General features: G+C 38.8%; 1 protein-coding gene across 1 annotated transcript in view; it reads left to right on the forward strand.

Annotated features, from left to right (window-relative positions):
* LOC139731325 (ras-GEF domain-containing family member 1B-like) overlaps positions 1 to 19556 on the forward strand; it is a 128851-nt gene that overhangs the window by 61009 nt on the left and 48286 nt on the right. The window contains exon 3 of the mRNA XM_071642214.1: positions 1359 to 1547. Within this exon, the coding sequence (XP_071498315.1) occupies positions 1359 to 1547 (189 nt within the window). The remainder of the gene's footprint in view (positions 1 to 1358; positions 1548 to 19556) is intronic.

Genomic DNA, 19556 nt, shown 5'->3' on the forward strand with positions numbered 1-19556 from the left:
TGGAATACATTGGCCGCTCCGCCTGCGTGCTCGGAGTGACGTCCCACGAGCAGGGACTCAGACGTCATATTCTCTGGCTTTTCCTGGTAGAGCACTGTCTCGGCTGTGCCACAAACTTGTTTCCAAGGCTCCCCCCCCCCTTTTCCCCCTCTCTGCTGCACCAAAACTCTCGCAGAGTTGATCAGAGTTGCCGTGGGATTGGCAGTCAAACCCACGTTTTTCGGGCTTTGTGATAGGGCTGCGTAGAGTCATCGGCGGCAACGGTAGCAGGAAGTGGAGATTTCCATCTCTTCCCACGTTGCTCCTCTGCAGTTGGCTGTGCCTGTGCCTTGAGGAAACATAAAACTCCCCATTGGAGGCCAAGTATCCATCCCTTCTTCCGTGGCTATGATTTGTACCCCTCAGGGTTCCTTGTTTGCACCCTTGTGCGCTGTGGGTGTGACGTACACAAGGAGTTCATTATTTTTCTGTGGCAGTGATCGTGAGTGTCCCGGCTAAATCTGTTCGTTTCTGTCAATCGTGGGAAGCTGCTTTAATAGTTTCTGTGTCGTTCCCTGAAAGGGAGACTGGTGTTGCCACAGCTGTACCTGTGTTTGACATCCTTGGTGCCAGCTTTGGGTGAGACTTGTAAGAGACATCAGTGAGAGTGATTGACATAATTAGCAGCTAAGTGAGCTTCAAGCACTCTAACTGTACTGCCCTAATTTCCGAGCCTGCTTGGCGTTTGTGTTTTCAGCTGAATTCTCCTGCAGATGTGACTCTGACTCACTTTCGGGATGCTATTTTGTCTGGAAGTCTTGTGATCCGCAGAATCCAGAAGTGATTGACAAGATTGAAATGAATGTTAAGGAGCACCTTTGAAAGCTGCATTTCTCCTTCTTCCCTACAGTTTTCTGCACAGTTTTGGCCTTTTGTGATTGTCCTATGTGGCCCCACTTTTCCCACAGACATCTCTGACGTAGCAAGTGTTGTAGTTGTGTTGCGGAATCGGTTTGATCCAGCGTAGATGTTGCGACGTCACCTCAAGAAGTTGGCATTGAAGCAAGCACCTTCGAGGGTGTATGCTTTTCTTGTGAGATGGGCATTTGAAATATTGGTAATTCACATTTCTTGGAAAAAACTTGATCTTGATCTCTTCCATCATTTTACAGCTTCCTGCTAAAAGCCATCAGAGTGATCACAGGAACAAATGCGTAACATTGCACTTAAATACTTTGGAAGCATACATTTTGTGAAGAGTAGTTTTAATACCTGGAACACAAGTAGCCATGCCCCCCATTGTGACCAAATGCTCGTACCAAAGAATGTGGTCAGTGGAAGTGACCGTAACATTTGCTAACTCCTCTTACCTTCTGCAGAGGACTGCGCCACAGACGACGACACAGCAGCAGCAGCAGCAGCAAACAACGAACCACGCAACGACACCGACATCGACGACGCACAAGCCTGTCATCAAGGATAAACTTGTAAGCAACGACAGCAGAAAGTGCAATGGCCATCATACGATCGAGAAGCCGGAGATTAAAAAGGAGGAGAAGGCGGGACCGGTAAGTTATCCTTGTCATGGTTCATCTTGATATCAGTTCTTTTATCTATGTCATATTTTCTTTTCCTATGTCTTTTGCATCAAATTAGAGTTAAGGCAGTTTGGTTTTGTTGTAGTGCATTTTTTTCATTCAACATATTACTTATTTCTTTCTTCAAAGCCACTGCAAGTGAATGAAATCATCTAGGAATACACTCTGTGAGCTTGACATAATGTCTATCTTGATTTTTGACTATGACTATGAGTTTACTTGCACAGAACTCATCATTCACTTTGCTTACAAGGTGACCAAAACTATCACATCGCTTAAATTTACACGAATGCATCCTCTAATGACGTAGATACAGCTTGAGTGAGAAGAAATGAGAAATGTTCACTGTGTGTTTCTGTAAGGGCTTTTAGTTTCAAAAATGACGCTGAAAGAAGCTTATTTTTGTGTGTTGCTGGCTGCTTTTGGTAGAAGATGGTTATTAAGTTATTAAATGCTGTCAACACTCATAGTGTGAAAGAAGCCTTCCTTGGACTTTACTGTCTCGACTAGTAGTCATAGATTGCACTCAATATGTGTGTTCCCCTTTTTTTAAAATGAAACCGTGAAGCAATTATCTTTGTTATCACAACCGGGAGGAGACAAATTGAATTTCCACGCTGCGAGCAGAAAAAGAGAAAAGTCACCTAATTTGATTTAATACCATTTAATTCAAAGTCCCCCTTTGCCACACTCAATTTCCCCATAAACCCTGCTTGTTAGTTTCCTGTCCGGCATTGACAGGAGTAAGGATTGGTGTCGACAGCATTTGATTCTTCAGTCAAGGAGCTGTTGGCTAACTGTATGAGCTGTCTGGCTAATAGGGTGTTCAGACGCAAATAATTCATACTAGATCGGTATAGCTTTACCAAAACGGTATAGCTATACGATGAATTTACACGTCTGAACGCTGACTAACAAAACAACGTATAACGAAACGACATATAACGAAACAATGGTCAGAGCATTGTTTTGAACTAGAACTCGATAACGAATCAGCATTCCATCATGTCCATTGTGTGTCTGAACATATGGCGACCATAGAACGGTATAATTGGGCGGGGCTTAATGGGAGCACGCACAAAAGGTGACCCCACAGCCGTCACTCATGACCATAACAGCATACGCAGTGGGAAACTGCACATCTATACAACCTTTTCCAGAACGGTCGAAATTAGCATCTGAACGGTCTGTCGGCTATATGATGATTCTTTATATGTCGTTTCTTTATCGAGTTTTGGTATAAACTGGCTTGCGTCTGAACAGGGGGTAACTGTATGAGAACCATCATCTCACGAGTATGGTGGTCTGCATATAGAATTTGTTTGTAATCATTGCTAGCCATGCATTTAATTCTTCGCTGCTGACTCACCAATTAGTGAATTAGATTTGAAATGTGAACTAGGCCTCAGTTTCATGCTTGATTACATGATTACAAAGCGATATCAGGAAGTAGTTCACACTCGTAGGGATTTGCGGCATGTAATTTGGCCCAAATGGCCTCACTAATTTGAGGTTGCAACGATGACTACTGATTGTGTTAGGCTACACCTCACTTTGATAGACTGTCCGTGAGATTTGTAGGATTTAAATTCCTTCTGTCTATCTGTCTGTCTCCCTTTCTTCTTTTCTCTATATCTCTCTCTCCCTTTATTTCTCTTTATTACTCTCAAGTCTGTCTGTTTCTGTCTTTCCTTCTCTTTCTCTTCCTTCTCTTTAACTCCTCATGATTTGTCAATCGTGCCATGAAGGTAGGTTCTACAGGAACCCAGCAACCAGTTCAAAGGGTTCTGTAAAGCAGTACCTGCATGGAAAGCAAGCACCTATGCTGCTAAAGTTCCAATTGTGAATGAAATATGTACATTAAAAAACCTGACTCTGTTCTTGTTCCTTTGTTGCCTTTTTTTTTTTCTGTAATGTATGTGATGATTAAGTGGTGGGATTAGGGATGCAAACATAGAAGGGTTGGGGTGTAAAGGGGGATTTAGTGATTTCACAAACATGCCTCGCCTGGTAAAGTAGTAGGTTGACACTTGTTGAACAAACTGCAGCAGGTGTGCTCTTTGTGGTTTCCGTGGCAACCATCACCTGTCGAAGTCCTGTATAGGCATTCATCCCAGTGCTGACATGAGTAAACATAGAAGCCAGGTCTTTGTTGGCTTTACAAGAGAACATCCAGGGGTTCCATGATGTTCTCGAGACCAGCGGGCTGGACTGTAGAGAATGCAGCTGCCTCACTTCAGCTTCAGGTTCAACTGCTGTTCAAACAGCTGAAATGATTCATGTGACACATTGTGTTGTTGAGTTCAAATTATGAACAATACTTGTGTGATACAAACAAAATGCATACAATGCTGATGCTGTGGTACTTGTCAAATCTGTCAATACAAACAACAAAGTGATCTGTGGGTGGAATTGCTATTCTGAATTGAAATAGGAATACTTTGTCACATGTTATGGGGGGGGGGATCTGAGTGAAGCAAATCGATACCTTCAGTGAAAGACATGTAGGGCATCTACTTAAAACAGGGTCAAATCATTTTTTTTTAACTCGTTGAGGACGGACTGATTTTTCTGTAACAGGCATTTCCCATAGATGCCGGCCGGAGTATTCTCGGGACTCGTCTTCAATGGGTTAATGCTAAATGTTTGTGCGTTAACATAATTTAATGAAGGTGAAAACTGGGTTGGAATAGATGGTTGTATAATGTGGTATAGAGTGGTCTGTTGTATGCCTCTCATTGGTGTAACTTCATTATTGTTGTGGCTATGTGCTGACACTATCATATCAGTCAGTCACAAGAAGCAGTGTGTGCAGCTTTTGTCTGTTTTGTGTTTGTGTTTTTTTTTTTTTTATATTTCTTTAAGCAGTGCCAAATGATTGCCAAACAAAAGACATCTGTGCAGAGCGCTGGCCAATATTGAATCTTAAACAATGATAATGACATAATACTGCCACTACTTCCGGCAAGGTTTGCTGAATTTCGGTCCCATCAGTACATCCCAACGCTGTGTGGAGTGTGCATGTAAGGGGCCTCCCTCATTCTTCTATTCACTTCAAAGCCCTGGGACCGTGTTCGCATGATGCACCAAGAGGCTTGCAGAGTTTTAAGGAAGCAGCTCACGTTTCTTAGCCTCCCATAATGGAGCATTTCTTGAGTCATCTTATTCCATATGGAAGTGACACGGATTTGTTTTGACACTTGCACAACTGACAGACTGACAAAAGAAAGAGAAAAAACAAAAACAAAACAAAGCAAAAAGATGCCTTGGATACATTCCAGGAAGATGAATTATTCTGCGATTTTGCCAGAAAGGATCCCAGGTCGACTTTAATGTGTCATCCTTATTTTGTATTCCTAGAAGTTTGTCCCAGCAGTATAGAATGTGGTTAATGTTGTGATTCAACCTGTCCTTGTTTGTCCTTGTTGTTGTTATTGTCAGATACCTTTTATTCTGCCCTTGTGACCACACCCAGCCATCATCACTGTCAATTTATGTAAAATTATAAGGGGGGGGGGGGGGGGTGAAGGAAATGGGGAGGTCAACACCCCCCTGATTTTAGGATGATACACATAATGAATTACAAATGCATTGTTTGTCTGTATGAACGTGTGGGGACATATCATAGAAAGCCATTTCTTGCAAATTAGTCAACATTGTGCATTTATTTATTTATTTATTCATTTATCTATTTTTTGTGGGAGTGACAAATTTGGCAATGTGATAAGGGATAGAATGATATGTTCTTGGATTGCAGATTCATCAGGATGTTTTCCAGAGTCATCCAGGGTTGGTTTTCTTTTCCAATAGTGCACTATTCATACACACACTTTGGAGGGACACACACTTCCAGGATTTCGACTTATCATAAATCTAAGTCATTCCATACAGTCATATTCTTTGATGAAGAAATGAGCAGTATATATGCACTGGAAAATTTAATGTTTTTATCAAGAGCATAATATTTTGCCAGTCACATTTATGAGTAGTTACACTCATGATTGAGAACCATGATGACAGAATGAGAAATCAGTTTTATTCCTTCTCAAAAAGCAAAGTCTGCAAGTGCCCAGCCTAGAGATGATACAACAATCAGGTTTGTGTAACAGGAGGCGATATTTTTTGTCTGCCATTTAATTTCTGAAATATCAGTTGACTTGGAGAATTTTGTGAAATCTTACCACTGCAAAGTATTATGGCTGTATACAGTATTACAAGGAATGATAGTGTGACAAAGACAGTGTTATCAAATAAAAAAACTAAATGCTGTAATATTCTGACTATCATTGCAACTGTGACAAGAACCAGAGGTTCATTGGACAGGAATGAACAATTTTTAGTCTACACAGGGGTCAGTTTGTGGTCAGTTCTATAGTATCAGGAGGCTTATCTATTCACAACTTTTGGGGCGTTGTTATTCTTGGCTTCAATGAGGCATCTATATCATTATATTCCAAGAGATGAGATGAGTAAAAAGTTTGATTCTTAGTCATCCATATTCCTTGACCTGGGTCAACCACAACTCATCGGAGGTTGATTCACTAGACACAACACATCAGTCAGACTTTAACATATTTTTTTTTTTAAAAACCAGGACAAGAGCAACTGTGCAGTGTAAAAAAAGAACTTTTGTTTTAACCAGTGTGTGCCTTGAGTGCTGATTGGCACAGTAAACCCCATAGCATTGTACACACTGTCCAAAGTCCTTGGCTCAGAAAGGGTGTAAGGTAATATATTGAGAACAAGTATTGAATTTGGTTTGGCTTATTGGGAGATATTTTTTTTGATTGTACAATCATTTGACTACATGTATCTGTGCCTGAAGTACAGTTGTAAGTATTGCATTGCGTGTGAAATCCGTAGTCACATTTTTATGCAACTAAATTTTGTCAGTGATCTTAATTGTCATGATTGCTATTCTTATCATTGTTTGCAAGTTCTTGAAATGAAATCAATTTCTGTTGGTTTTGCCTTCACTTGTTTCCCTTTCTCGCATGTGCACATGTTGTTAATGGATCATTGATAAAATACTCAACCTTGATGGAATATTATTCGCTGATTGATAACATTTGAGAGCATTTTTTTCAAATAGCACATGGATGTGAATGAAATAATCTGACATGTTTTCATCTCACACTCTTATCATTACAGCCCAGGCTTAGCATGTATGTCACTGCTTTTATTTACAGTCTCTCAAATTTAGACAAGAAAAGAAAAAACCCAGAAATTGAAAAGACTCCATTTCTGTAAAGAAAAAAGTCAAGAATCCAAGAATGCCCTTATTCATAAGACTATGTTTACTGTTAATCAAAAATAGATTTTCTGTGAATAATGTGTTAAGGATGTGGAACTAGCTTGTTGTGGTAGGTTTGATAACAAAATGAAATGCACCAGTGAAAAAAGGGGCATTTTGGTCATAAAATGTTCTGATGATTCACTGACAGAGATCAGTCAAGGGAATGTCATGTACTGGTGAATGACTTCTAAAGTCAATCACCTGTGTGATGAAAGGCCGGATATGAAGACTGCCCTCTTTGGCTCATGGGGCAAGCAATTACTCTTTTTTTTTTTTTCTCTTTTTTTTTTCTTTTTTTTTTGGGGGGGGGGGGCTCCCTCTTGAGTGGATTGTTTCTTCTGACTTCTAGGGCAATGACTCCAGTGTTTTCACAAGCCTGGATGTGGCTGATTTAGGCTGAAATCTCCTTCCATGCACCGTTCATGAAGCATCCTATGTTGCAATAAACTTTGTTGGTTATCTATGCCAATACCCACGGAGAGATGGTCGGTCAAGGCACTTAATCTGTTCGATACCGACGTCACACTGCAAATGTGGCTTTCATTGACTTGTTTTGGATTCATGCCCAGCCAGATACATTGACGTTAGACATTGTTCTTTTTTTTCCTTTCTCTCTCTCTCTCTCTCTGCAATCATTTGATGTGATGGATGTTATTTATTCTGTATTTATTTCATGACAAAAACAAAGGAAATTTGTTAAGTTTGTGCACAGTTCAATCAAAGTCTTATAAGCCCAACACCCAACCTAATTTGCATATGTTTTGCAGAAACCTGTGAAACTCTAAATGTGTACAACTTTCCATTTATGTGTTCTCTTTTTTATAACACTTCACTTGATGTGCTTTAATTGTTCTTTCTGTATTTATCATAGTCAACCTGAGTATAAAAAGGCTTTACAATCTAATATTGAACATTGTGTTTGGACATAAAGAAGCACTGGCATCAAATCAATATTTTGAGTTTCCTTGAATTTGATTGTCCAAGTATGTAATAAAAGTGCATATTAATAATCGTGTCTTTCTCTTGTTTTTTACTGTCACAGCTAGCAAGTTTATAGCAAACCTAATCACGTGTCTACCTGTGTGTGCAGGTCAGTTGAAAACTTACGATGAGCTTGTTAATGTGGATGTATAGGATAGATATGATTTGTGGTTTATGAAAGAAATCAAGGTTGTTGATCGTTTTCGACAGTCCGTGTGGAAATTGATTGAAGTCAGAGAGGAAAGATTGTAGTAAGTCTGTCGCATTGGCCAAGCTTTCAATAGGTTTTGCCTTGACAGCATTCATTAATTCCAATTACAAATAATCGCATTCTCTGAAATGATGGCAATTTGTGGTTATGTAATTCATTTCTGGATGATAACGGATGAAATTACCTCTTGAAATTACCTTTCAGACATGGTAGAGTTAGTGAGTTTCTGTCACCGACAGCCTAATTAGTTTGGGACAGCTTCCTGTTTCAATGGATGTTTGGCAATCAAGGAAAGAGTAGTCGGTAAAGTTGTAATCAACATCCTTAAAAAGACTCAATCAGTCAGTCACCACTAATTCTGAGATTCCATTCTCTTCTACCCAGAAAAAATAGAGGTGAAATTTAAACATTTTTCAGACTTTTTCAACATCAGGAGGAAAAGGGAAGCAAGTCCCTGAGAACTACAGCTTGAGTTGTGTTACAAAGAAGATGTAGTGCTAAATGTGTAAGTGGTGAAAATGCCAATGGGGTGATAATTGTTAGTTCCTAATCTATTTTTTGTTGGATCAGTGGAGAGGGGGATATGTTTTCTTTCACACAGGCTGACCCCACGGCTCATTTGTTGAGGTCAGTTGACCAGAGAATGAAAAGGAAGGAGAAGTAGGGTGTAGGATTTGTTTGAACAAGAAATTCACAGGTGTCGCAATTCCCTCTTTCAGGTGTCCCTGCAGCATTGACTAACTTTTCAATCCACAACGTGGCCTGCTTTGCATGGGTAGGGCATTATCGCTAATTTCTGGTTCTCGGTGAACTTGGAGAGTAAATCAAATTTGTCTGCAGAGGTGCCTCTCCTACCGCCCCACCCCACCCCACCCCACCCTCTCTTTGTACTTTCAATGATGAAGGAAAAACAAGTGGAAGTGGGAGGCTGGACGGAGATAGATAAGAGCTGAAGAGGCACAATTCTGTGGCCAAACCGCAGAATTTCAGACTGTAAATGTTCATTGATTTTATTTATGGGGTTGTAGAGCAGGGAGAGAATGTTTTTACACTGGGAAAATGCTTTTACCTCAAATGATGCCACTGAAATCTAAGAATATCAGTCCACTATTCCTCGCAAACACATAGGTACTAGATTCTAGCAGGTCAAAATAGACCCATATAAGGAGGTAATGTACCACAAAAGGTAACATTCATGAGAGTTTGAAGTTCTCACAAATGGCTTTGTACAGTGCTCTCCGTTATTGACCTGTTCCTACATTAGAAAGATAGGTCAATCATATTACAGTATGACATCAAAGTCGTTTATTGGTCAAAAAAGGGAGTGAACGGGTACATATTTCATAGGGACACTAAATGTACAAACTGTCAAACATAGACTTGCCAGATATATTATGTTTCATGCTTCCGAAGTTTCTACTTGTTCACCTTTTAAGAGATTAGACATTTGTCTGCAGACTGTAGATGGTCTTTAAATGGAAGTTTTCTCTGAATTCAGCCCACCCCACAATCTTGTTGCATGATAAGTTGTAGGGTCTGTCAGCCACACCAGATACGAGAAAAAAAAATATCATAATGACGATAATAATTCCCTGGTCTTTGCAGCAGGAGACTAGGTATACCACATGCTAGCTACCCTGGATCCAGCAGGGGACTTGATCCGCTGACCTTGTCACTGACCTCACTGTTCTCATTTTGTGCTCTGACCCAGGGCTCATTAATAGGAGTTCAGCCAGAATACCCCCCCCCCCCCCCTTCTTTCTCACTCTCCTCCCAACCCCAACCCCTCTATTTTCTCATGAATATCACAATTTTCTTCTCTCTTTTTCTTTCCGCCCAGGATCTGCAAATCTCATTACCTGGTTCTCTCCCCATTGCTCTTTATATCAAGTTAATTCAGTCATTCAAGACCATTGGATCTCAAAGGGGACAACTTGTGGTCAGGAAAGTGCATGAGGACAACTCTTTCGATTTTTCTCAAATTTGTTCTTCAATTTGTGTTTCCTTTGCCTCATTTTTTTTTCATCTGTATATTCTATCACTACCAAATAATAAGCTTTTAAGCACTTATTCTTTTTACAGTCATTTTTTTTTTATCATCCTTTTAAAATTTATGATATGAAATATGCTAGTGAGAATTCTCAAAGCCTGGACAACTAAAGCAAGTGAAAGAAAAATACTCAAAGTAAGCAGCTGACCTGTTTTACATTATTACTTCGTATAGAAATAAAATTGAATATATTCGGAACACTGATTATAAAGGATGCCCACATTCTTCAAATAGTATTATATCAGCATTCAGTTTGATTTCTCATCAGGTTAGAAGCAGCAGGGTATTGATGTTGTTAACCTTGGAAATGTTTTCGATTGCAATCATATATTTTTCACCCTCAAATCATATCTTTCCAAATACATCTATTTGCCAGGATATAGGGCCTATTATTTCGGAAAAGAGAGTGGAAATAATTACGGCATGGAGTGCAGCGTGAACTCTATCATGCAAGGGCGCATTGCTAGGGGCAAGACCAACCTGTTCTGATTCTGTGACAGGCGTAAGATTATCGCCCCACAGCCTGCACGTCCCGCTGAGTGAGGTGGTATCCTCTTCACAGGTGGTTGGCGATCCCTTGATCCCTCCACCCAACCCCATCCTCTCCCCTCTCAGCTCCCCATCCCCTTCCCCACCTAGAAGCCCTCGGGCTGCCCCCAAGTGCATTGTGGGGGATGCGTTTCATTTTCACAGCGTTCCAGTCAGCAGGCACACCCTTCTCACTCAATACCATTCACTCTCTCTCGAGTTCACTTCTAAGAGTGCAAAAATTTCATATGTGCCAAGATTCCACATCCTTTAAGAGACTCGATAATGATAATAGAAGTATTAATGATAAACCGTTTTTATGTAGTGCAAATCACGAACATAAATTTCAGTCTCACGATTTTTAGTTTTTATGCTACCAAGTTAAATACATTAATAGACATTGTCTATGCACAAAATAAGCTAGGATCCTGCCACTGATGCTGAAAACTACTAAAATGATAATGATAATAACTAGAAAAGCACTCTGAGAGCGCAGACCTCTGCCAAGCATGCAGCTCCTTTTCACCACTGATCTTGTTCTTCCATAGAGATATCAGTGATTTCCACCCATACGTACTTACAGCATTGTGTGCTGAAAGTCGCTCCATTTCCCAATATAGAAGCCTCAGCCTCCGCTGCACGGTGCGCCTAGCCCTAGCACAAACTAGAGCACGCACTTTAGTGCGCGCATGCAAACCTCAAATACGCACAACCTGAACTCCCAAGTTCAATGACCCTACCTACCAAAATATCAAAAATCCTTCATAAATTCCCCCAAAATTCTCGGATCACTACCAAAAGTTAATCTTTTGTTACTTGTGTCATTCTAAACCTTTCCTGCAAGTTTCATCCAAATCCGTGAACTACTTTTTGAGTTATTTTGCACACGGACAAACAAACAAACTAACTAACTAACTAACTAACGAACAAAAAAACAAACAAACAAACAAACAAACCAACGGTAACGAAAACATAACCTCTTCCCTTGGCGGACGTAATAATTGTACCCCTCCCTAGCAAATGCTATACAAAAAAGGAATACAGTGTAATTGTTTCATATTCCATTAAACTCACATCTTAATTAATGATGAATATTTGAACTATTTCCTTTCCTAATGAAATAACTATTTTTATTTAGCACTGTATACATAAGTTGATTACACAGGTAAAATTTACCAAGCGTAATGCTGACAGTCATTCTGTCTTTTGTCACATGAGGGCAGCCTACAATTTGTAGACCCATAACCATCCAGCATGAGGACTTTGGGGGCAGTGTTTGTGTGGCAACCAATGGACTGACTGTTGTACTCACTGTGAGTCATGATTTGTCATGGCGTCTTGACATCGTCCAGGGAGCAGTTTGGACTTAATGAGGGGCATTCATCAGTGAGATATGGTCTCTTGTGGTAGCAGTGGAATGAAAGAATCCACAATTAATTGCGCATATTAATTGGGGCTTGGTAAAGCCTATTGGGATGAGTAATACGATGGCTGATGACCAGCCATCGTAGCCCACTGAAAATTTGCCTCCTGTAGATTAGAGAGAGTCCACCTCACCTCAGTTAGGTGTTAGATGAAGATGTTTCGTGGGTTGCATAAATTCTCAAGTGACTTATCTTATTATCCCATATTTCTTTGGCCCCTTCAGTTTGCTGTAAGCTTCCTGACCATGCAGGTTCCCTTGTAGTCTTAGTTCAAGACTACCATGTTTCCACCATTGCCAGGAACCTACCATGAGAGTGACAGGTGTGTTAGTGGTGTTAGACTCACCACCAGATCCAAACCACGGGGTGTGAATAAAGGAAAACTATGTCTAGAAACGAGACTAGCTCATTAATTATACAAGCATCATCCATCATGAGTGACTTTGTTCTGAACGCGAAGTACGTCTTGTTAAAAGCATCCATTACTCTCACTCGCAAGGATGTTACCACACCGGGAGATTTGGTAACCATAGCAACGGCAGGCACCATTGTGCTGAAACCAAGATTTTGTAAGATAAGGAATGCCCCAGTCAATACATTTGCTTTCTGAAAAAGATCCCCCCTGCCCCCACCATACTGTTCTAATTCACTCTAGGCGTGTCTTCATCAGCCCGAAGTTTCAAAATAGCGCGCTATCTTGCGGTTACCAAACTAGTCCGATGTCAAAATAGCGCGCTATCTGTGTAGTGAAGACGCAGATAGCGCGCTATTTGATCGGGAAAATTTCCCCCAAAATCTTGGTCTAGTTCGTCAACTAGAGCGCTAATTCGTGAAATAGCGCGCTATCTTGGGTGCGTCTCCATCAGCCCGAAATTTTCTCGATCCCTCCACGCTTCTGGTTAGCCAGCTGGCAATGGAAAGCGCATGTACAAGCAGCTAGTGATTGTGTAAATACACGCACGGTGTATTCAAGGATCACATGTGTGTACTATAGGCCTACTGTTGTTGTCATCTTTAAAACCAGGGAGGTGATTTCTCTCACCTCCCTATTAAAACTCAGTGCCGTGCATGCTAGCTGTTTTTTTTTTTTTTTTTTTTTTTTTGTAAACTTCTTCTTCTGGTCCACTCTACCTTAGCTAAAGATTCTTGCAGATTGTGTGCATTTTGGATTTGTTTAAACATTGCAGTTCGTTAATTTCATATAAGATGCCTCACTGGACAGAAGAAAGAGTAGCGTTATTAACATCCCTTTGGAGAGAATTTGCCGTACTGCTCACCTCCCTGGTTGTAGAACGGTGATATAGGAGATTTTGAGCGGGGAAATCCACTTTCGAAGCGCGAGCCAGGCAGAGTAATATTGTAAAGTGCGCATGCGTCAATTTTCGGACTAATTTCCCGAAGCAGGCTGTTCGAGCTGATGAAGACGCACATTCGCTGTATCGGGCTATTTTCTAAGACCGCAAAATGTCCCGCTAGTTTGAACTTCGGGCTGATGAAGACACGCCTTCTGTAATCCAGTGTAAAATGTTCTGGAATTTTAGACACACCAGCATAACACAAATAATTGTGATAAAAGACTGTTTCGGTGTATATTGTTCATCTCCTTCAAAGGGCCAAACATTTTATGAAATAAGAGCTGTGATTTGTGGTTGTATAGTGTATATATCAACAAATTCTAACATTTATGAATGCATTAGGGCATGATCTTATTTGGTGTAAATGCCAACAGTCCCATTTTCCAAAGCTTTTGGCTGGTATGTATCAAGATCATTGAGCTCACTGGTGTCAAGTGGCCCAGAGACGACCCTGTTTGTGATGTCATCCTTTCTGACTCATCTTCAAGGGATGATGTCATACCAGAGTATTAACACAAGGTTAGGAGAGGGAGAGATGGGGGACATGAAGGGATACTAAGAAGAAGAACAACAACAACAACAAAAACGAAACAAACAACTTCAACCTTTTGATGCTCAATTATAAGTATATAGAAAATATCATGTTTTGACATCTCATGAAGATTTCAAAAAAACCCAAACAAAAAACAGGTGATCTAAAAACTGATGGCAATTTTCTCCTGGAGAAGGTACACTTTCTGTCATTTCTTTTGAACTCTGTTATGAGTTGAACATCATTTATGATTATAGATACAGCCCAACCTGGGAAGCATCAACTGCCGAGAAAACTCAGGCTTTGAGAAATTCTGAGTTTGCCATTGTCAAAACTTCAGTGTGCAGTATATTATATCCTTATATTTTCTTTGTATTTTTCTTTAAGTCATGCAAGTTGGAAAAAGTTCAGTAAGTGTGGATGAATACAACTTGTGAGAAAAACTCATTGTTTTCAGACCTGCCTACCTTTCCCCCCTTTTTTTTTTTACAAATAGCTTTTCTGTGACAAGATATGAAGAGTTTGTTTGCAAAAACCGATAAGTCCATTTTTGAAGATTTTGAAGTACGGTCTCTGTCATAAAGTAAAAAATAATACCTTTTAAATGATATATTGGTCACTACATATAAAGGTACATTTTTGAAGTTGTGGTCAAAAGAAGCAAAAATTTTCTTATTATTCTCTTTATTTTTCTTGACCTTTAATCGCAAATATCTCCATTTGACAAATATGGACTTATCGGTTTTTGCAAACAAACTCTTCATATGGTTAAGTGAAATAAGTTTACAATTAATTTTTATTGGTAAAACAAATCCATATCCAAGGTAAAGAAACCAATATCTCAGAAGTATGTCCAGGATCACAAAATTTCACCAAAGGGTAAATTTCTTAAAAAGGGATGTTTCAGTTTATAAACAATATATTCCCTATGAGATGTATGTAGGAAAATTTGTTTGTCTTTACCACTATAGAGCAATATTTTTGCTTTGGAAAAAATAAAATGCAGGCTATAGTTCATCATATTTTGTTAAGATCTCTTTTTGCAAGTGTCCTTCCTCAAAATTGATGGAGTAAGATGCAATGTATTGTTCTGATTGCTTAATTGTAATTGTAATGAAATACAACCCCAACTCTAAAACAAGTTCTTTCTTGATTGAAACAAATCATTGAGTTAGTTTATGGCTGGACTCAGATATGATTTAGCACAGAAAGATGATGAAATATCCTTCCTCTGGTGATGACATGATATATTGATTGCTGTGTAAGAAAGCATGTGGGAATCATGCGAGATATAGGGTTTACGGTAATGAATAAGAATTAATGTGTTGTGCCCATACAGGATGTGATGTATCGAGATTCATGACTTGCTTTGTCGTAAAGTATGTGCATGAATCACCGTTTGAATATTTCATCAGAACAGGAATGGAAATGTATAGAGGCAGTCCTGCATTGAGACAAATCTTGCCCCAATGGAGGATGCATTGAATCGAGATTTATGATGAATTGTATATCCGACATTGATGACCTGAAATTAGGACAGATCACTCGATGTGAAAGTTCACCTCCCATTCACAAAGATGCCTATCATACTGTGCTCCGGTGACAGGTAACGTGTTCTGTAGAGTTCCGTGATGTATGGCCCAATTTTCAATTTCGGTCCTTCATAAATCAGTATTTCACATCTGGGCTTGAATGCATGTGCCTTTTCTTTCTTTAAAGTGAGCCTTTCAGCGAAGCATATGAATTCTCTGGAGATGGTCTGTGACTGTGAGAGATAACGGTAAGGTTAAGAAAAGGACCTTTTTCTGAAGAGAATGTGGGGGAAAGGAAAGAATGTGATTCCAAACATTTTGTGGAGAATAAAAGGCTCCCTAGTGTCTATAGAGCATCACACGCACACACACACAAATCTTTTTTTTATTTCAGATTTGTTTTTGATAAACAGGAACTCTGCGTGCTCTTCATTTTGCAGAGTCTCTAGCTGCACTTCCCATGAAATACCAAGCTTGTAATATTCTCCCAATATTTGAAGTCCTGTATGGAATCAGAGGTAAAACTCTATATTAGTCAGTTTGACCTTTCTTTCCATTTTCACAAGCAGCCGTAACATTTCCCCTGTTTTGTCATCAAAGACATGTAAGAGTATGTTAAAGTCATGAGATCATCTTTGTGTTGCCATACAGATTCATTCTGGATGAAAGAATAAAGATAGATTTGTTCAACAGTGAAACATTTATTATTGGAGGTGGATAGGATTGTGAATATTTTTCTCTGTGTAGAAAATACCTCACTATGAACAACTGAACAATATTTCTTGCAATTCACCCCAACTGGGCAAGAATACAAACTTGCCAATATATTATGTATGCATCTGCACTACTCCTATTAGAATGTGTAGCACTAATACTTGTGCGAGAATGTTATAGGGATTACAATGAGTTTTGAAAAAAAAAGAAGATATTTGTACTATCAACCATTCATTACTGGAAAGAGCTTTTTTGTGTCTACTGCAAGTCTTACAAATCATATTTTTATGAGTTTTGACTATATTCATTGTTATGATGTTTTCTTGTCTGTAGCAGGAAGGGCATCCACCAAATTATTCAGAAAATATCTGACAATGTGATCACATTCACTATTAGCTTGCTGAGAAATCATGAAAAGCAACACCTGTTCTACATTTTGTTCTTTTTTTGTTTTTTTTTGTGAAGCAGCCTGTGTCAGTGTTTGGGCTTCCCATGTTTTGTGTGAAATTTATCAAAAGTGGGTGTTACCAAGGAGCTTCACTGGTGTACAGATCAAAGAGGGGTTGTGTTTGAATGATGGTAATTCTCTGAAACCGGTACCAGTGGTAGACAGTGAGATACAAGGGGGTACATTGAAGAGGGGAACAAGAAGAGACTGTTGGGATAGTGGCTTGTGGTTAGTGGTCACAACTCTCTCAATATTTGAAGAAACACCAAGCCAACAGGCAGTGCTCTGGTTCATTCTTAGTTTTCAGACTTTGAACAGTAGCTCAATTTTCTCATAAATAAGTCTGGAAAGTAGGCTACATGAAAGATACAAAAAAAAAATATTCATCACTGAATGATACACGCCTAAAATTAGAATAACAACAACAACAAACAAACAAATTTAAGCAGGCAAATAGACTACCGACAGCTGACCAAGGGCTCTCATTACAATATTTACCTTTTTGTGTGAAAAAAAAGAGAAAAAATAAGAAAAGGAAAATAAATTTATGGAGCAGTGTTTGGCATAAACATTGTAAAGAGAATGGAAAATGCCACTACACACAAAACAGCAACAATAACAACAACAAACACAGTACATGAATTAATGAATTACAACTCATCAAGTAAAAAGTACAACAACAAAAACAAAAACAAAACAAAATAGAAAGAAAAACAGTAATAACAGAATAGAAAAGAGATAAAATATTTGGTATGTCTAGATGAAAGGTTTGACGTGTCTTTATCAATCTCATTTTTGTTCTTATTACTGGCTAGAAGGATGATAAAGAAATCTTTTGGAATCTACATGTATGGGCTTTGTGTCTGAAGAACCTACATCACTCTAGAATCAAATCTGCCCTATAATGAACTTGACTAAAGAAAAAAATATGGAAGTTAGTAATAATGTCTGCACACAATTGAAAGATGTGCCGAAAACATGATTCGTGATGCCTGATTGGAAAGATTGTTTGTGCCTACATCTTTGTCAGGTATCTAGGGTATCATGAATGCATATTTGTGGTTTTTGGAAACCTATTAGTGATTCCACAATTTCCCTATTATCAGATCTCTCTCTCAGTCTACGCAACACAATGGACAATGTCTGCTATAAGAGATCACAAAAGTTAATGTACAATCCACAGTATGTTCAATTTGCTGTTAATGAATAGTGGCAAAATCAGATAAAACAGGAATGGTAGTGGTTTCTTTGATATCAGGCCTAAAATAAGAATATGTTTTCACAAAACAATGGACAAATGTGATGATGTCATCACTTTAAAAGTTTCCCTTTGACCCTGACACAAAGTTTCACTTCAACTCTTTGACATGAAATTCTAAAGACTGTGTTGTCTCTCAAAGATTTCTTAAAGAACATCAAGCTGAAAATTTTGCAAAATCTGAAACTTAACTTCAGAAATAAACATGAATTTCACAAAACAAAAATTTGTTGCATCATATCCAAACCCCCTTCAACAAAATAATACACTAACAGTAATAGCCCATATCAATTTTAGTATTATCTTTTGCGAACTTTTTTAGTTATTAAAGATTTGAAAAAAAGTGTGTCATGTTTTTTTCTTCTTTTTTTCTAGGAGATTGTGCAACATGACCTGTGATAGTGGGAGATACAATGGACAATGGCTAGAAGAACAGACTAAATATAGACTGTTACACTTTTTTGTGTGTGTTATTAAAAATGCAAAGAAAGCCAGCATTGTAATCATGTGATTTCAAACTACTGGTTGATGTGTATGCTGCATTTCTAGCCTATTCTTACCTAGTGTTTTGAGCTCACATTCTTGGCATGGCTTTGCTATTGTTTCACACACTGGACCGGCATTCCAATAGTGTATTTGAAAAGCAAATCACATGTACAATGAAAATGGATAAATAGCAGACACTCCAGGAATGTTAAACTTCCTTGACTTGACTGTAAGCTGCCAATTAGCCTTGATTCAAGAAAACCTTAGGAATAACTATCATGATAGTTATATTTGTCATGAGAACGTCTTGAAAATGTACCATAATTCACCAGCAGTGAAACTGCTGGTAACATTGCCAGTGATTTTTTTTTTTTTGCTGGACAGTATTTACATATTTTGAAAATACCAGCATTAAAGGGACTGTACAGTACTGGTTGAGGTAGGGATTCATGTTTTGAACATTCCTAAGTGAGATAATGAAAAGCCTCTTATGAAATATGAAAGAGCATGTAATTTTAAGAAGGATTCAACGTTTATTTGATGAAAATTGGTTTTCAAATGGCTGAGATATCCAAATAAGTGCTAATAATAAAAGGCGACATGCCCCAACTTTATTAGTATCTCTTTGTTTCACCTTGTTTTTGGATATCTCAGCCATTTCAAAACCGATTTTCATCGAACAAACTTTTGATACCCCTTAGAACTGCATGCTCTTTGACATCTCATAGAGTGGTTTCTGAATATCTCACAAAACGTTAAAAGCTAAATCTTCACCTCGACCAGAACTGTACACACCCTTTAATCCAAGACTGCCTGTAGGTGTTGCGCTTGTGCTGAATTCAAATGTGATTATTTCTTTGAATATATTAAGTGAGTTTTGGGGGGGTTTTTTTGAGGGGGGGGGGGTTCCCCAAACAAAAAATACCCGGCATATTTTTGTTTATTTGAAAATGAAACAACATTTGGACAAGAAAGGATATGGTATACAACAAATGCATATGCAATAGAGTAAGAACAAGCAGCTGATCAAGTACTGTTCAATGCTATGTGTGATTTGAACATGGGGGGGGGGGGTAGATAAGTTGATGAGCTCTTTATTTGAACTAGGGGTGTGTAATCCAATAATATCACATTTATCATAGTCATGCAGTGTCGTGCAGTATT

This window comes from Diadema antillarum, unplaced genomic scaffold (assembly GCF_040938485.1).
Source record: "Diadema antillarum isolate AM-2024a unplaced genomic scaffold, OU_Dant_1.0 seq00000368_RagTag, whole genome shotgun sequence".
Classification (NCBI taxonomy): Eukaryota; Metazoa; Echinodermata; class Echinoidea; order Diadematoida; family Diadematidae; genus Diadema; species Diadema antillarum.